The following is a 19160-nucleotide window of genomic DNA, read 5'->3' on the forward strand; positions in this document are numbered from 1 at the left end:
CTGTCATACATGTACAAATCTAGAAGACTGCATAGAACCCCCAAAAATTAAATATATATTTTTTTTAAGCAGAGGTCCTAGAGAATAAAATGTTGGGTGTTGCAATTTTTTATGTCACACGGTAGTTGCGCAGCGATTCTTTAAATGCAAAGTTTTTTGAAAATATACAGGTTTAATAAATTTTGATGAACACAAACACAATATGATAACATTTTTTTTTTTGTAAAATATAAAAGATGATGTTACAATGAATAGATAAGATACCAAACATGCCATGCTTTAAAATTGCACACGTCCATGGAATGGCGACAAGCAATGGTACTTTAAATTATCCACAGGCTACGCTTTAAAAGCCAGTTTAGAGTGACACAGGAGGTCTGGCCCTAGAATTATTACGATACCTCACATGTGTGGCGCGATTACATATGTTGTGGGGTGCTGTAATTTTTTTTACTGTTTATTTAATTTAAATTTTTTTTACTTTTACACTGTACCTTTAATTTTTTTTTTGATGGAACAGTAGCCAAGAGGTACACAAACTTGAGAATACAATATCCTCTCTGTTCACGATGTAATATTGCCATAAGGTAATCTGAGGCTAGTAATAACCAGCTAAACACAACCCTTCTGTTCTATGACTCAAAGCTTATAATGCAATTGGCAAAAAACACATCCTTAGATTAACGCAGTTAAAGACCATCTGATGCTATAAACAAAACAAAGGAAGGTATTGATTTCAGTCCCATGCAAAACTAATAGCATCCAATCATAATAATAATGTATTAGTTGGACATTAGTCAGACTGATCATTGCTAGCTTGTTGTAAGTCTCTGGGACCCCAACTAACTCAGTAAGGATCACTGTACAGTTTGTTAGCATTGCCTTGTTATAAGTGAAATAACCCAGAAAAGGCTGTAACTAGATTGATATGGAAATCACCAAAATAAATAAACACATCCGATTATGGGTTGCTCTTTTCTTTCTATAATTCACAAAGTGACATTAATTCCGAACAACAGTCCCTTACATCTGTAACACCAACCATAAACAGTGGTTTGGGAATAACATGAAAGAAAGGGAAGAGTGAAGAAGAAAGGCATCTTAAGGAACAAAATCCCACTTATTTTGACCAGCAATGTCTTCGAAATTTCGAGAACATCATTTAACCACTTCAATACCAGGCACTTTCGCCCCTTCTTGCCCAGGCCAATTTTCAGCTTTCAGCGCAGTCGCACTTTGAATAACAATTGTGCGGTCATACTACACTGTACCCAAACTATTTTTTTATCATTTTGTTCCCACAAATAGAGCTTTCTTTTGGTGGTATTTGATCACTGCTGGGGTTTTTATTTTTTGTGCAACAAATAAAAATAAAGACAGAAAATTTTGGAAAAAAAATAAAGGTTTTCTTAGTTTCCGTTATAAAATTTTGTAAACAAGTACGTTTTCTCCTTTACTGACGGGCACTGATGAGACTGCACTGACGGGCACTGATAAGGCCGCACTAATTGGCACTGATGGGCACCAGTAGGTGGCACTGGTATGCAGCACTGATGGGCATTGATAGGCGGCACTGATGGGTACTTATGGTTGGCACTGATGGACACTGATAGATGGCACAGATGTGCATCACTGATAGGGAGACATCTGGCAGGCATTAGTAATGGGCACTGACTGGCACCATTTGTGGGCACTGACTGTCATCCCTGGTGGCCATAGGTGGCATCCATCCGTGGTGTTCACCCCTGGTGGTCCAGTGTGGGCATCTTCGAGGGGGCTGATAATCAATCACCACAGACCCCCGTCAGGAGAGCCACCGATCGGCTCTCCTCTACTCGTCTGTCAGACGCAAGTGAAGAAAAGCCGATACACAGCTTTTCTTGTTTACACTGTGATCAGCTGTGATTGGACACAGCTGATCACGTGGTAAAGAGCCTCCGCCAGAGGCCCTTTACCGAGATCAGGGTAGCTGTGTGTCAGACTGACACCTTGCACCACCGATTGCCCCGCTGGCAGTTATCCTGAAAGAAGTCATATGACGTCCAATCAGGGTAAATGAACCACCTCCCTGCCATCATTTTGCTATAGGCCGGGCGGGAAGTGGTTAAAGTGATACTAAACAGAGAAGTGCTAATTGTCATAATTCATTCACATAAATCATATACATCATAGATTATTATTTTTTTTTTTAAATCCTCATTCCTGCAGCACTGTTGTGTGGTCACATGACCTTTCCCAGTTTTTTGGCATCTGCAGGGAAAGATCTATTACTCTGCTGATGTATGCGCTCTACAGAGTCTGTGTCTGCACAGCCCCGATTTGTGCTATGCTGGTCACAAGACAAAAAAACCCCACAATTTTAGACGAGCAATTCAAATTAAATTATAAATACCAAAAAACAGTCTTACTTCTCCCTATAAATTTTTACTGAACATCGGATGTGTAGTTTTTTTTCATTAATATGGTATAGGCGCCGTCAAAGATGATTGACACTAGCATTCATTTTGTTCAGATGGCATCTGCATCCAAAGCTGTTTTTTATTTACTTTACAGGTATTAGCACTTACATTTGATAAATTTAATACTGATTTATATTACAACTAAGCTTTTTTTTGAGCGTTTCTTAAGGAGTAAAATCAATAAACATACTATATCCCGCCCCCATAGTGTTTAGCAATAGGGGGACATGAAGGAGGAGGGAATGTCCTTTACCACTGTGTATACATCCACATGTGTGACTCTATAGTCGTGGGCTGCACAGATAAGATAAAAGAAGAAATTAACAGTTTAAGGGAACTGAAACTGGAGCATGCTCAGTAGATGGCAACAGCTGGTCTATACAATCTCAGGCTGCAGTGGGGACAAAGAGAAGATGGGAGCAACAGCTGAAGGCAGGATCAACCAGGTATTCACTCTTTACAAAACAAATGCTTTGGTGGCTTTGCAAGTATGAACACTCTGGTAATTAGAGTTTTTCATAGTCTGGTTTAATGACACTTTAACAGACCTGGGAGAGCTGAATGAGGACAAAGTGTGTAGCTCAGTGATTTTCAACCAGGGTGCTTTGGCAAAAATGCCTAAACATTGCCCCAAAAAATTGTATACAAGAAAGCGGGTGGATAAAGCCTGCATTTTAGTTACACAAACCCACAGGTTTTTCATTGTGCACCATTGCATTCTAGCTGGCGGCATCATAACAACCAACTATGTCTTTGGGTGATAAGAAGGACATTAGGTGCCTGCACAGCAATCGAGAAACACTGGAATACTAGTCAGTACCAATGTGCAAAGGTGTGTTTGCTTTGGAAGCATAAATCACCTCTAACGCTGGGTGTTCTATTCGTGCAGAATAATGTGTAACTATTAGTTTTGTTTTTAACATTTTTAGAATCAGGTGCAGAATTTTAAAGGGTGACTGAAAAAAAGGTTGAGAAACACTGATGTAGGTGACCAACCTGATGAAAGTAGGTGTGGGGTTATAAATGAAACTTAAATTGATTGTGTGGAGGTGCTAAATCTGTAATATGTTTAATTACATATGCATTCCGCAAATCAAAATAACACATAGTATATATCTATATATTATTTATGGCAGTGGGGCCTTAAATGAATATGGTATACCTTTCTGAAAAATACAGTCAAAGAATTACTTAATGGGTAAAAGTTGTCAAAGCATTGCCTTTCACCAGTCACTTATACGCTATAAATATGTTCTATTATTACCTTTATTATGTAAAGTCAACTTACTCTACCCATATTCACAACACACGTAAAAGCAGACATACACTGCTAAGACACAAAAGGATGTATTTACTAAAGGCAAATAGGTTGTTCACTTTGCAAGGGAATTTTCCCCAGAGCTTAGTGAAAGTGGTGAAAATTTACTTTGCAAGAATACCCAATCACAAGGGAAATTTTTTATTTTTGCTTGCACCTGATTGGATGATGGAAATCAACGGAGCTTTAGCTCATTCACAAAACTAAGGGAAAAAACCCATTGTAAAGTGAAAATTCCCAAAGTGAGCAGTCTATTTGCCTTTAGTAATACAACCTTAAAATGTCTGGAACACAAAGATGTGTCATAAATGTTAAAACTTCTACTACTACAGTCTAACCTATCACTGTCCTTTCAGGTCTGATTATTTAAATGACAATATGTATCTTCCAAATATATACTTAACATGTATCTTTTACTTCGCTACAATATTATAACATTCATAAACGTCCCACCACCCCTCTGCTCTCTTGTAGTATTGGATACTATTAACCACTTGCCAACCGCCGCCATCGTTATACGTTGGCTGTTTGAGGTGGGATATTGTTGTTATGGCAGCAGCTAGCTGCCATTACCCCGGTCTTCTCTTATTCAGCAGGCGGTCGGCTTTCAGATAAGAGTGGTCTCTGTGGCGGATTCGCCGCAAGATCACTTTTATCGGGGGTGGGATAGCCCACCCCTCCCGCCACGCTCCGGTGCCCTCCGCCGCTTACCGGAGCTGTCGGAGGCAATTGGATCCTTCTCCCTGTGTAGTATGGAGCTGAGTGAGGGGAAGATGGCCCCCACCACCGCGATCTAGAAACCAGATCAGACCCACTTCCAGGATATCCGGCAGTTTTTTTGCTAACATGCCTGTTTACATTGTACCTTTGTGAGTACCTCTCTTACAGTTTTTATTAAACTCCATGTGTTTTACTGCACTTAGAGTGGTGCCTTTGTTTCATCTCCAGAGGATTGCTTCTTTTTCTTCAACGGGGCTGCCTTCTTAAGTTGCTATCGTCCCATGATCTTTATGGACATTACTATAGCCCATATAGGCATTATTACAGCCAATGCCATTTATAATTTTCATTTTTTATCTTTCTTTGTATTGTATTGTTTTACTTATTAGTTCCCCACTGGGAGCAACAGGGCTAGGGGTTTACACTGTGTTGGGCTCAGCGCTCACTTTATCCTTATATGTTAATAAATAAGTTGGACACTACCTCCTGTAGTTAAAACCTCCCTAATGACCATGAGCAACTCTGGGAGCACAGATTGATCTAGGATACTTGGGGTGGCACTCCCGATTTGGCCTGGACGGATACCTCAATCCCAGTATTTGAGTGTCTTTTTCAGCTGCTGGTGAAATCATTTTATGTTTGGGAATCACAGCATTTGGAGTGGTGAAAGCCACATGGTCCTTGAGGAAAATCTGCACTATATGTGCAATTGAAACGTGTTGGACATTCATTTGCGAGCCCCCTCCTTTCCTTCAGCTGGTTTCCCTACTCATTTCCCTTACATATGTTTTTATCATTGGTTATATGTGTTTTATGTTGTAATTTATGTATTGCACAATAATATTGTAATTTTTATACTCTTTACTGTCTGAGGTCCATTTAAAGTCCCATTTTTTGAGGAATCTTGTTCTATTCACAGGGCTGTTTGTCAGCTGTGGATTGTAATCCCTCCTGACCTTCCAGCAGCAGTGTGTGTGAATGCCTGTATCCTGTAGTGCACCGGATTAGTGCACTTTTTAAGGGAGTGAGGTTATTTTTAATTCAAAGCGGCATTCCAGTCAATTTTTTGTTTATTAAAAGTCAGCAGCTACAAAAAAAGCGTATCTTCTGACTTTTAATAAAAAGACACTCACCTGTCCCACAATCCAGCGACGTGGTCACCCAAACCCTCCCTTCTCTCCCCAGCCTGTCCACAGCGCTGGCAATACTACTGTGGGCATCCAGCTGTGACAGCTTGCAGCTTCACAGCCGGGTGCGCATGTCTCACTGCGCTGTCCTGAATGGCCAGGAAATCTTTTGGGACCTGTGATGTGTCCCAGAAGAGGTGGGAGGGTGGAAGGGCCACCTAGACGGCCCAAGCGGAAGTGGGAACTCATCGGTAATCGTGATGCATCGCGGAATAGAATCGCTGACCAGATAATTGAATTGGAATCGAATCGTGAGATCAGTGAAGATGTGCACCCCTGCTGGCTATATAGTTTTTTTTTTCACTGGACTGTTGTATTTGGTTGTATATGATTTAAAAACTTCTATATGATGGCACATGGACTTTACTTTGGGTGTGAATTTCACATCACTTCTTTACTGGTTTTATTTTTTGTTTTTTTCACATTATATATTAGACTGTATATATATGAATTTGCATGAATTTTTGAGCGCTGCACAAAATTTTACTTTTCACATATTCCTTGGTTTACACTTGAATGAACTGGTTAAATAACTATGTCAGAATATCCATGATGGAAGTATTCCAAGGTCAGTTAGCTTTTTTGTTTCATTTACTCACTGAACCAACAGTGGACTGAACTGAATTAAGCACAAAAGTATATCCAACTTAGTAACAAACAGTCTCATTGTTCTGTAGACTGGAAAAAAGTCAATGTCATAGAAAAGAGGTTACAAGGACAAATAACAACAATTCCATTAGAAGGACATTTATCTTAATAAAGTTGCAAACTATCTGTACAAATTAAACAATCCAAAAATATCTATGAGAAAACAAACACAAGTTATACAGAATTTTAAAAATAAAGAACATTTTGCAACTCTGCAAGACTATGTTAAAGTGCCACCACTTGGTGATTTCTGTAACTGCAGCTATAATTAAAGATCATACAATACACTGCTATCTCAATGAGTTTATCTTTCCATTGTAAAGTATCTAGTCTCAATCACAGGCATATTCCTTAAACCCTGACTTTCTGTGTTCAGGGAAATTGCTTATATGCTTTGTGCGTGTTACACATGTACTAGTGTAGACCCATTTATGTCTATGGGGCTGCTGTATGCAGCACCTGAGCTTCCTGGGTGCAGAAATACAACCAATTTTACATCCTGGCCTAATATGCCTGGGTGCATGAGGTATAAATGTTCATTCTCAAAATATCTTGAAAGGATAAGCTCACCTTTGGGAACATGTTACATGCTCCCCCCTTTTTGTAGGATGGAACATGTAACATGGTCCTGCATCTCTCTGCCCAATCCCAATTCCTCCCTGTGACAGAGGGCTGGGGATCTTCTACCCGGACTCGCTGTCACAATTTGAAAAAAGCACGGCCGTACAAGCTGGGGGAGGATGGCAGTTGTGGTGGACAGGGAGGGGATGGGATATTCAAACTTCAGCCCCCTTTACAGCAGTGCCCATCGTCCCCCAGTTCCCCTTCACATAACAGCCCCCCCTTTACATTACAGTGCCCCTTTACATTAATGTAACAGGGACTGCTATGTAAAGGGGGCACTGTGATATAAAGGGGACTGAACTATAAAGGTGGCACAGTGATGTAAAGGGGGGCTGTAATATAAAGGGGACTGCACTGTAAAGGGGCACTGTAACATCACAGTGCCCCTGTAGTCTGCCCCCTCCCCTCTTTTCCAACATCAATCTCTGCCTCCCCTGCTCAGGACTCCTACCTGCAGAGGCTGTTAACCTGTTGTCCTGGTGTTCTCTCCCAGCTCCTCTGCCTACCAGCATGGCCGATAATGTCATCCTATCAGCAGGGCAGGGGGCCGGATGAGCTCGCCATTCCGATCTGCAGATCCTCCTGCCCCCTTCCCCGATAATTGGATGACATTGTCAGCTGGGTGGGCGGAGAATGATTTTGGAAGATGAGCAGGAGATGAGCGGCAAGCTGTCTGTGATAGCCCTGTGTGGACTGTGGTCTCAAGCTTAACTAACTTGTAACCAGTTATTACTGCTTGGGGTCACTGTTTATTATCTTCAGTGCTTTTATACAATTATACAATACAAGAGGCTGTCATCTGCTTTTTGAAATCTATACAGGGAGATCGGTGCTTGTAACTCCCCCCACCGCCGCACCGATCACCACTGACTGCCTAGGTATCTGGTCAAGCATCGGAGCATTTTACTCGTGCAAATGCTCGATATGGGCACTAGTATCAGTATTGATGCAACCCTAGTGAAAATGAAAGAAAGTAAGCCTAAAAAAGAAAATGAATGCAGCCATCACATCTAAGAATTGGTAGACTGTAATATACCACAATAAATGTTTGTTTTTGGGGTGGAGTGTATAAAACAGGCACAGGCTCTCCTTTTGCATCTGCAGCAAGGCTACAAATGCATTCCTTTTGGTCCCTCCGCTTATAAGGGTCATGTCACACATGTGATTTTGTAGCTGCTACCAAATCAATCTCTTAAGTGTTTATTTGTTAGGAATAAATACATTGTGGTAAATTAAATGTTTTTGTAATACTAATATCAGATACTAAATTTCATCTTAATTGGCCCATTACTATATAATAGGCAGCATTACTGGTCAAAAGTAGTGGGCAGGATGTAGAAAGAGAAAAACGTTACCACTATCATAAATTGCTGAAACTTTGGAAAATATGGGGGTGAAAGGGTTGAAAACAATCCACTACTGCATCAGCCACTGATCTGAAAAAAATGAGTCTGTTCTAAGAGGCTGGCTTATCGATATAAACAATATACTGTTTACATTTGTGATTTGTCATCACGTTGACTACATAGTACAAAGCCGCTCAGAACGGCTCTGTACACGGTGTCTGTAAACCAAGTTATCTTTGAGTGACACGGTCCACAGCCATTAATGGGTGCACTTGCCACAAGTTATTTTTGTAGTGCTGTATATAAAAGTTGCTCTCCATAGTTACATAGTTAAAACAAATCCCTTGAATCCCTTCCTAATCTTCCAAAGGCAATCGGATATTCCCTGGATCGGGAGACTGGTGTTGTTCCCTACAAATGTTTTTAACGGTTATATTTTGTGCATTTAGCAATACATCCAGCTCTTTAAAAAAAAAAAAAAAACAAGCTACTGAGCTGAAAGATATTTGCCACACTATCATTTTTTTTACAATATGGTGTAGCGGGCTGGTTAACTAGTTTTGGCATTTTGGACATACGTAGCAGCTGTGAGCTGGTTTCTGTGTTGTACAGCTGTCTTAATGCTCATCTGAAAAACTGATCCGAATAGCTGTAGCACAGGAGAGCCTGAAAACCCCCGCTCAGTGATTCCAGTGCTCTCCTGCTCCATTCCCTGATCTCCTTTGTGCAGTGTGAACACAGAAGCAAACTGCTCTGGCAAAACCCCGGTTAGAAAGCCACAGTGTTTGCTTGTTGGTTAGAGTGGAGGGCAGAGAACACCTTAGGGGTTCAATACACTCCTGAGTCCCCAGAAAGAGGACCTGTCATCTGCCCAATGCTATCACATATGAGGCTTGTTAGCCCTCTTGTGATAGCAATGAAGGTAAATGTAAAAAATAAACATATTGAAAATATATATAAAATAAATGCATTTAACAAAAAAAAAAAAAAAACACAAAAAAAAAAAAATAATATATATATATATATATATATATATATACATACACACACATATATATATATATATATATATATATATATATATATATATATATATATATATATATATATATTAATAATGAATTGAGCCACACGTGATATTTCTGCACAATTCTAGGTCTCTCATTTATGGTTAATTCTGAACTGAAAAGCTGTAAAGGCATGAAAAGCGTCACCTATTGACAATTTTAAGTACCATAATTTTTTGCCATTACACTGCCGCAGATACGTTTTGAGGCTTGATATATTTGGCTTCTATTAATGTGACCTCATCTTTTATCTTGTACAAAATATTGGGGATTCAATTGTGTATGTGTGCACATTTTAGTGTAATTTTTCCTACACAAATATTGTGCAACAGAAAAAAATGCCTCTACCATCTTTTATTCTACAAGGCCTCTGCATTCAGAAAACATAAAAATGTTCTGGCAAAAAGGGTGGTTCCTTAATTTTAGAGGTAAAAATTTAGATTTTTAGCATGTGTGTGTGAAAAATGAAAAAAACAAAAACAAAAATGCTCTGGGGGGAGTAGTTAAAGAGCATGTATCCTTTAAAGTGGGGCTCCACTCAAAAGGGGAAGCTGTGCTTTTCTGCCTCACTTCCCTCCCTCCCCACTCCGCTGCCACATTTGGCACCTTTTTTTTTGGGGGGGGGGGGGGTACCTGGCTTTGACAGGTATCCACTCCCACTTCCAGCTCAGTTCACTGCGGCAAACTGAACCGGAAGTTCTCCCCCCTCCTTCCACAGCAGCTGGCCCATTCACAAAGCGCCAGTTTTCCTTAGTTAACATGGCAGCACCTGATTAAAAATTGGCTCGGCTGAGGACACCGCTGGATTCCTGGACAGGTAAGTGCCCTAATATTAAAAGTCAGCAGCTGCGGTATTTGTATTTTTTTTTGGGGGGGGGGGGGCCTGGAGCTCCACTTTAACTCTGAAACAACAAACATTTTTTTAGCATTCTGAAAGATTTCTTCTCAGAGACTCTACATATTTTTGTTATCATGGACCCGTTTAATGAACAGGAACGTACCCCAAAAGAGACATCATAATCGGCAGGTATAAAAGGCTGATCAGCCAGGTCCTCAAAGAACTCAGCAAGGGCATATAGTGTATCTGCTGCCAATTTTTCATACATTGTTTCATCTAATGCACTATGAAATAAGAAAAAAAATATGCTCAGTTACCAGACAAATACATAGTTTGAAAAGAAATGACATTCTGAAATGGTAAAAGCAATCATATTTACATTCCTTTAGACTGATGCCTTGCAGAATTCAGGATAAATAATTTGTAAAAATAGCTCAGTGTGAAAATATTACCTACTGCTTGTTAAAGTTCCTGCTCGTCTGCTAGGGCATATCAGGATGTTTGTGCAGATATTCTTTATTGGTTGATTGGGCAATATACATAATCTATCCTAGAAATGAAAAAATACAAGAATGGTAAATTATTTATTCTTATTTACCATCTGTATCAAATTTAGTACTGGTATATATTGTACAAAACAGATTTCAATTGTCGACAAAAACAAAAGATATCATTATGAAGCTGTGCACACATTTTAGAATTATTTGTATGGATAGAGGTTTCATCAATCAAATGGAAAAGTCAAAAACTGCAACTGGGAAGGAAGGAGAACTGCATAAACTATCTGAAAGGAATACACGTTTTCAAAGCAGTCAGATTTCCACTGTCATTTTGGTGCAGCCTGAGCCCTGGTTCACACTTGAGACACAAAAAGTCACATGACAAGTTAAAACACATAATTTCAATGGGTGCTGTCTTAATCAAAGTGACTTAAGTCTACACTACTTTTCTGGGACTTTGGTGCGACATGAGTGCCACAGATTGCAATGTTAAATCACAAAAGTCGCACGCGTTTGGGGTCACAGCAGTGTGAACCCAGGCTGAAAAATTAATAAATAATCCTACTGGTTCATTGGACAACACTTGGACGATACTTAAAGTGGATCTCCAACCTCTTTTTGCACTTTCTATAATTTATTCCTCCCCCTCTTTTTTCAGAATTCCCAAATAAATAAATATATATAAAAATATATTTTATAAGTGCCCCCTTTTTTTTTTTTCTTTTATATTGAGCCAGCCCTGCACTGCCTAGAACCTAGATAGGCAAGAATGACGTAGCCGTGGTGCCCACAGCCTCCAAGGGTATACGCATTCCGGCAGACTTCAGGGCCATCTACTACACACTGCGCCATGTGGCATTGTGTCATCAAGGGGCCCACTGCAAGATCCTAGAAGAGATAGCCAGCTCCAGATGACGCAAACAAAGAAGATGGTGGCAGGCCATTAAGACTTGAAAAAAGGAGCTGTTACACTGCAAAACATGTAGCCACGCTCCACCCCACCCTCCCGTGTGAGGTCACTACCGGCCTGGACCCACACAGGCCACAAGCTCCAGGTATCCTGGTTATGTTCATGGTGTCCTATGCAGCTGCTGACAGCGGCATCTGCTTACTGGCTCCTGAGGCTCAACAGCAAACTGAACTGCGTGGATTACACACTCTTATCCTTTTGCATCTTGTGAGTTGCTATTTGTGATATTTAACCCCTTGGTGCCAGCCGCCTCCCAGGCCTTTAAGGTTCTAAATGACAGGAGGTGGGCATTGGGGTCATGTGACCGCTGTAATTGGCTGTCACATGATGGAACTGCTCCCGATCGCTAGTATGCATCGGCAGATTTACGGTAACCGCCACCTACCATGCTGGGAGCGTGCTCTCAGCAGTGTTTTACACAGGGCCGCATATATATGCGGCCGCTCGGTGTGAAGGCCCATATATGCGTTCGGCCGGCGTGAAGAAGTTAATAAAGTCTTTTCCTATATACTGCACTTAGTTGGTGCCCTCTGCTGTTTCCTTTATATATTACAGAGATTACTTTAGTCTCATTGAGAAGCTGCCACTTATATCTTTGAACCTATGAACTTTTTATTATAAACCTACACCCCCACAGCACATTCACATGTATGATTATGTTGGAGTTTAGCTGTATCACTACCTGTGCCATTCTCGATAATTCACTGGAATTGGCAAACATGTCTGTTCATGAGTCTACCATACGCAAGTCTTTGAACAGGCAGGGTGTCTATAGCAGAACACTATGATGCTGCTCTCCAAAAAAACAAAAACATTGCTGCGTGCCTGAAGTTTGCCAAATAGCACCTTGGCAAATCGCAATGCTACTGGGAAAATATTTTGTAGACTGAATTTAAGAATACTCAGCACTAAGTATGGCACAAAAAGGGCACAGCTTACTAACATCAAAACATCATCCCGACAGTGACGTATGGTGGAGGGAACATCATGATTTGGGCTTGCTTTGCTGCCTCATGGCTTGGACCACTTGCCATCATTGATGGGAAAATGCATTTTCGAGTTTATCAAAATATCCTACAGGATAATATCAGGGTGGCTGTCTACCAACTGAAGCTTAGCTTAGCAGATGGGTGCAAAACATTCAGTGAAGCCCAGAGGAGACATGCAGGGCCTTTTAGACTTTCCATGTCTCATTAAAGACAACCTGTCACCTAAAAATCTGCAAAAACATAAAATTACACCCAAGCACATAAAATCCCCCCCCTATTTTTTAAGGGCCCCTCCCACCTCCACTTATATGCACATACGAACGTAAACGCATGTGTCGGGGGCTCCTATGCGTGAAAACGTTGATTGGGATACACGTTACATATTGCCGTGCACGCCAGAGTGAGAGCAATAATTCTAGCACAAGACCTCCTCTGTAACACTAAACTGCTTACCTACGAGGGCTTTTGAAGGGTAGCCTATAGACCAGGGGTAGGGAACCTCGGCTCTCCAGCTGTGGTGAAACTACGAATCCCATCATGCCTCTGCATCTAGGAGTCATGCTTGTGATTGTCAGGTTCTTGCAATGTCTCATGGGACTTCAAAACAGCTGGAGAGCCAAGGTTCCCTACCCCTGTTATAGACAATACAGGGTACTGATGTTTGTTGACATTTTATGGCCACACATACATTTAAGATTTGACATGCTGGGTATCTATTTACTCAGCGCAACTTCATCTTTTATATTTTATCAAAAATTTGGGTAGTTTATTGCATTGGTTTGCCCTAAAATTCACTTTAGTGTGTTTTTTACTAACATTTTGTGTTTCCTAGACCTTTTTGGGTGGTCTAGGAATAAAATAATAATAATAATTATATTTTATTCTCTAGGGTGTCTGTTTTTAAAAAATATATAATGTTTGGAGATTGTTTGCATAATCTTCAGGGCTAAAATTATTTTTTTAAACATGTGTGCACAAAACAGCTCTGGCAGTGAAAAGGTTAATGCACACAATGCATTAGGGTAAAAAACAAAAAAAACAAAAACAAAACAAAAATAAAACAAAACAAAACAAAAAAAACTTCTACTTTTACAACCACTTTAATTCCAAGGAGTTCACATACTTTTTCTTGTCAATATGTTTTTCACATTATTTATTTGTATATTGAGAATATTGCAACTTTATTTATGTATGTTTATTTTGCAGATAATCACTTGATTGAGTGTATCATCACACTTTGTCTATTATCTTTCATCTTTATAAAGTATTTGTCCTTGGTTGGTATGGCTGCCAACTAGAATTCTACAACCAAGGCAGCCCGACAACACTACTGCAAATTCAGAGACAGTGAGAAAGTAGTTTAGTGTTGTCAGCCTGCAACAGGAAATGCTGTTGCTAAAAGGTTTATCAGACAGGAGACTTTATATCACAAAAATTGTTTATGAAGATTGTATAGATCAGGGATCTGCAATTAGCGGACCTCCAGCTGTTGCAAAACTACAAGTCCCATCATGCGTCTGCCTCTGGGTGTCATGCTTGTGGCTGTCAGAGTCTTGCTATGCCTCATGGGACTTGTAGTTCTGCAACAGCTGGAGGTGCGCTAATTGCATATCCCTGGTATAGAGTGAGGCAGGGTGCCAAACATACGGATAGATTTTGGGTTCAAAATGGAACTAAACCCCCCCATGCTTGACAGCCAAAAAAAGCTGTCATCTTGGCCTCAGTTTCATCTACTGTTTCCACAGTGCTGAACATGTGATTAGTCAGGACATCAGCAATTTGGTGGCTTGACAGTTTGGTTGAGAGCACAATCAACTGTGACAGTTCTTTTTTTTTTTATTCAATTAGCCGGGAATGACCTGGCCTGCAGCTCAGTGGAGTAAAAAAAAAAAGGAAGTGTGGAGTTCAGCTAGAGAGGAGTTCAAAGGATACCATGCTCATTGCTAACAATTACCAGTCACTGCTTTAAAGCAGAAATAAACCCACTGCTTGAACTGTTTTCCAAAACAGTTACATGCAAGGAATGCAGTGGATAATAAGACCCCTTTCACACTGACAGTGCGGGGGGCACTGTCAGCGGGCGGTAAAGCGCCGCTAGTTTTAGAGACGCTTTTCGGTTGCTAGAGGGGAGTTTTTAACCCCCACCCCTGCTAGTGGCCGAATAAAGGGTTAACATCACCGCTGCCGAGGCACTTTGATTTCAATGGGCAGGGGCGCTTTAGGAGCGGTGTATACACCACTTCTAAAGTGCCTCAAAGAAGCTGTTTGCAGGACTTTTTTGACATCCTGCCAGCACAGCGCCCCAGTGCGAAAGCCCTCTGGCTTTCACACTGGTATTGCAGATGAGGCATTTTTCAGGCGCCATTTTCAGCACTAAAGTGCCTGAAAAACGCCTCCAGTGTGTAACTGTCACAGTTACTTGTGCTGTCAAACTGTCAAGCCTTTGAATGGCTGGTGTCATAACTGATCACATGTGCAGCACCATGGCAGTTGCAGATCAAACAGAGGCTAAGATGGCAGATTCCTTGGCTGAAAAATAGGAGGGTTTAGCTGCACATTATAGACGGTTTGTGCTGCTCCAGGAAGTGCCTTATCCACCAGAGGAAGAGGAGATCCATTGAGGGCTGGCCAGACTGATCCACAGTCTGCTCTAAGACTATAACTTTATGGACATTAAAGCAGAACTTTACCCATAACAAGTTGATAAAATATAGTGTTCTTAGCTAGGAACATACATTCCACATTAATCATTATGCTACCAAAATTATTGTGTGCTGTAAATTGCCTCCAGCATTGCTCCTATTTCTTCTTGCTGGAGGCTGCCATTTTGCTGAAACCCAGAGTGCCCGAGCAGCAGTAAATCTTTAAGCTGTCAGCAGATCGTCCTTTACAAATACTACACAGTGCCTAAAAATAGAGAGCAACTGAGCAATTTCAGAGCAGTTGAGACAGTGTATTACTGGATTCTAAACAGTAGAATTGTATGATTCTGAATAAAATAAGAATCACTATTCTTTTGCTTAGAATAAAGATCATGATTCTGAAGAACTTTTTTATTGTAAAGATTTACAACCCCTGAACATTAGGTTATCAAACAAGATGGCAATAAAATAAGACATAATACTCTTTACTTCAATCAAAAAATGGCCTGATCATTAAGGGGGTAAAACCTTCCGGGGCTGAAGTGGTTAAACTGACTTCATTTGCAGACCAAAGTTCACCCTTTTGATCTGTAAATCAATAAACAGCAGGACAGATAAGAAGATACAATGTTTCTTTTTATTTCTTTTTCTTTTGGCTGAGTAATGTTGTTGATAAACCTTGCTGGCTGTTTTTTTTTTTTTGACAGCTGTGAGCAAGGGAACTCCTCTGACAGCTGAATGAGTCATCGGTTGTTAAGCAAGCGGCAGCCCTGCTCCTTAACAACCGTTGATTACGGCTTTTTTTTTTTTTTTACATTTCAGCTGTCAGCGGGGGAATCCTGCTGACAGATGAAATAACCGAGCCTGAAGGTATTAATTTCGAGTCTCTGAGCATTTGCACGAGTATTGGTGCAACCCTACTTTTCACATGAATCATAGAAATGCTGGATTAAGTGGGGGGTCGACTTGAGATCTCAATCTTTTAATGATTAATCGTGCAGCTCCACTTTCCTTGGAGGGACCTGTGTGTGCTAGCTTCTGAGCCAAACTAAGCATGTGCAGAGTACCCCCAAGGCTCTGTTCTATCAGGAGATGGTTTGGGGACAGTGGAAGAAGGGGAGGATCAAACCGCCTTTTTTACACAACGCAGGGGGTTAACCCCTTCGGTTCCACAGTGAGTATAACCAGCATACTTTACTGCATATACAGACCGAATTTACTGTTGTGGGTTTAGTAACACTTTAATGCATAGAATGCAATAAGGTAAAAAAAAAAAAATCTTGAGGCTTTAGAACCACTTTAGGATACATTCTCGTGGGTGACTAGCACCGGTGCAAATGACAGCAGCAGAAATCTACTGTGACGGCCGTGCCCTGTATATTTCCATGATAGGTTGGTGGTGGCTGCCTGCACTTACCTGCAGTGAACACTGCTGGACACACTCTTTACATTGCAGTGGGGGATCTGACTGTTCCTTTAGGATTACAATCTATTTTCTATTATATTTTGAAGAAATAATAGAAAGTGAGTAGCAGGAAGCCCCTGAGGTGATCACAAACAGCACAGGAAAGTATAGGAGGTCTATACATTGTAGTCAGGCTCTGCTGACTCACGTGACCCTTGTAAGATGGGCAGACCTCACCCTATGAGACCTCTGCATGTCCTCCCCACTTATGTAATGTCATGTACTCACTTTGTATGCGGTCCTCACACACAGCCTGGAACCACTGCTCACGGTTCTTAGCTGCCTGAAACCAGTGACAGCTCTCAGTGACCTGCATACAGCCCACATTGTCCCTGGAGCACACCGTGTCACATGTACATACACCGGTGTCTCGCCCCCTCTCCTATACATCGGGGATCGATTCCCTGAGTCTATCGCCGTGAGAGCATATCTGTACTCAACTCTTCACGTCTATGCGTAAGCTTAGAAGCGCGTCTTTGCTGCCATCTAGTGGTAAAGCTACAATGTTTGACATTCCTTTCTGTTTTAAATGCAGAGAATTATGGTAGCAACTTTGTTGGGCTCTGACTTTGTGACAGGAAGAACACGAGTGAGTTTCACTGCAACAGGCTGTGTTTTATAATGTTTCAAAACGGGCATTGAAACAGGGAAGAAGTTATCAAACATTACTTTATGGGAGGGGAGAGAGAACTTGGTGTGTGTGGGGGAGGGTATGAGAACAACATGCCAAATCCATCCATCCATCACATTATTACAGGATAAACAAGGAAGGTGAGATGTCCCAAAATCTCAAATTCCATATACTGCGCTTATCTGTGTGTGTGTGTGTGTGTGTATATATATATATATATATATATATATATATATATATATATATATATATTATACAAGATTTATATAGTGCCAACAGTTTGCGCAGCGCTTTACAACATCTGGGAAGACAGTACGTTTTGGGACATCTCAGCGCTAGGCCGTATCAGCAATACACAGCAAGGTCTTTATCTTCACCCATGTGAGTTGCCATTAGTTTGTTACTATTAAAGTGTTTTCAAAGAGGCGCCTCTCTTCCTTGTTTATTCTTAGCTTCACTGGAATTTGGCTTCTATTCCTACTTGGCGGCAGCCTTGAGTGTACGGGCCTTATCACTTACCCTATGTAATATGGATTAATTTACAGACTTTCTAGGTTTACATTAGAGCTACATGTTATTTGCGGCTTTTACTTGTTTTACATCCAAACATTTTGAGCAGTGGCAGCTGGTGTTTTTTTTGGGGGGGGCAGCAAACAACTGGTCGGCTGGTGGCCTCCTCTTCTGCATCACGGTGGCTTCCGCAGTGCGTCTCCTCCCTCCTCCTCCTAGACATCCAATAGGATCCCCTGTCCTTTCAGCCAATCAGGTGACCGGTCTCAAGACCCCCTTCCTGATTGGCCAGGAGGAGGATCAGTGTGGCAATAGCAAATGTTCATTTGCTATTGTTACACAACTGGGTGGGCTCGGAGCGTAGTGCCCTGCACCCCAAGCCCAAGCTTTTTTCAAGCCTATTAGAGCCTCTGGCTCTAGTGTTGGAAGGCAACATGGTTTAATATCATATTTCTGGAGTTTCATTTTGGTTGATACAACCAAGTTGGAATACAGTTGCACATCAAAGATTTGTAGAACAAAAGCTTGGCTCCTGATCGACTGCTGCGATAACATTATGCAAGCAAGCTTCAAAAAGGACCATAGCTGATAAGATGATTGATGAATGTCCTGCTACAGAAGATCAAAGGGCCAGCTAAGACTGAAGGACCCAGGTCACATAGCGATGATACACGGACAAATGCTGCCCCTAGAGGCCAATACAGCAGGGCGGACAGAGATATAATATATTGAGAAGGACTGCCCCAGGACTACTTTCATTCATTAAAAATCTAAATGGGCAGGCAATGGGATTGGGTCTGGATGGTGTATGGATGAAGTTTAAAAAGTGCACACAGAAGGGAAGTCGTCCCTTTTTTGCTCTTGGGTCTTGCCTGATGGTTCTCTGAGCCTCATGGCTCTCTGTTACCATTTTGGAGCCCAGCTGATGAGACAATATCTAGAGGACAGCCTTGCTATAAGTATGTTATTATTATATGCTCTATAATATTTTCCTTTAGTATTTTCATGTTAGCATTTTTCTATTTTCTTGGGAAATATATAAGACGTTTTATTAACCCGTGTGTTTGTTTTCATATCTAACCTTATATTATTGTGTTATCAACAGTAACACTATCAGAGCTTTAATAGACTAGCTAACTATAGGAATAGACAAATTAATACACATATGGAATAAATAGAGGGAATGCGTAACCACCCTTGGATAATTTATTTAGTTTAGAATTTATTTCATCTAGTCATGTGCTTC

General features: G+C 40.9%; 1 protein-coding gene across 1 annotated transcript in view; it reads right to left on the reverse strand.

Moving 5' to 3' along the window:
* Positions 1–17220, reverse strand: part of FXN (frataxin) — a 29815-nt gene extending 12595 nt beyond the window's left edge. The window contains exons 1-3 of the mRNA XM_073634733.1: positions 17002–17220; positions 10660–10757; positions 10371–10491 (exon numbers count right to left, since the gene is read on the reverse strand). Coding sequence (XP_073490834.1) covers positions 10371–10491; positions 10660–10757; positions 17002–17163 — 381 coding nt within the window. The 5' untranslated portion in view covers positions 17164–17220. The remainder of the gene's footprint in view (positions 1–10370; positions 10492–10659; positions 10758–17001) is intronic.
* Positions 17221–19160: the final 1940 nt, after the last annotated feature.

Source organism: Aquarana catesbeiana, linkage group LG01 (genome assembly GCF_042186555.1).
Source record: "Aquarana catesbeiana isolate 2022-GZ linkage group LG01, ASM4218655v1, whole genome shotgun sequence".
Classification (NCBI taxonomy): Eukaryota; Metazoa; Chordata; class Amphibia; order Anura; family Ranidae; genus Aquarana; species Aquarana catesbeiana.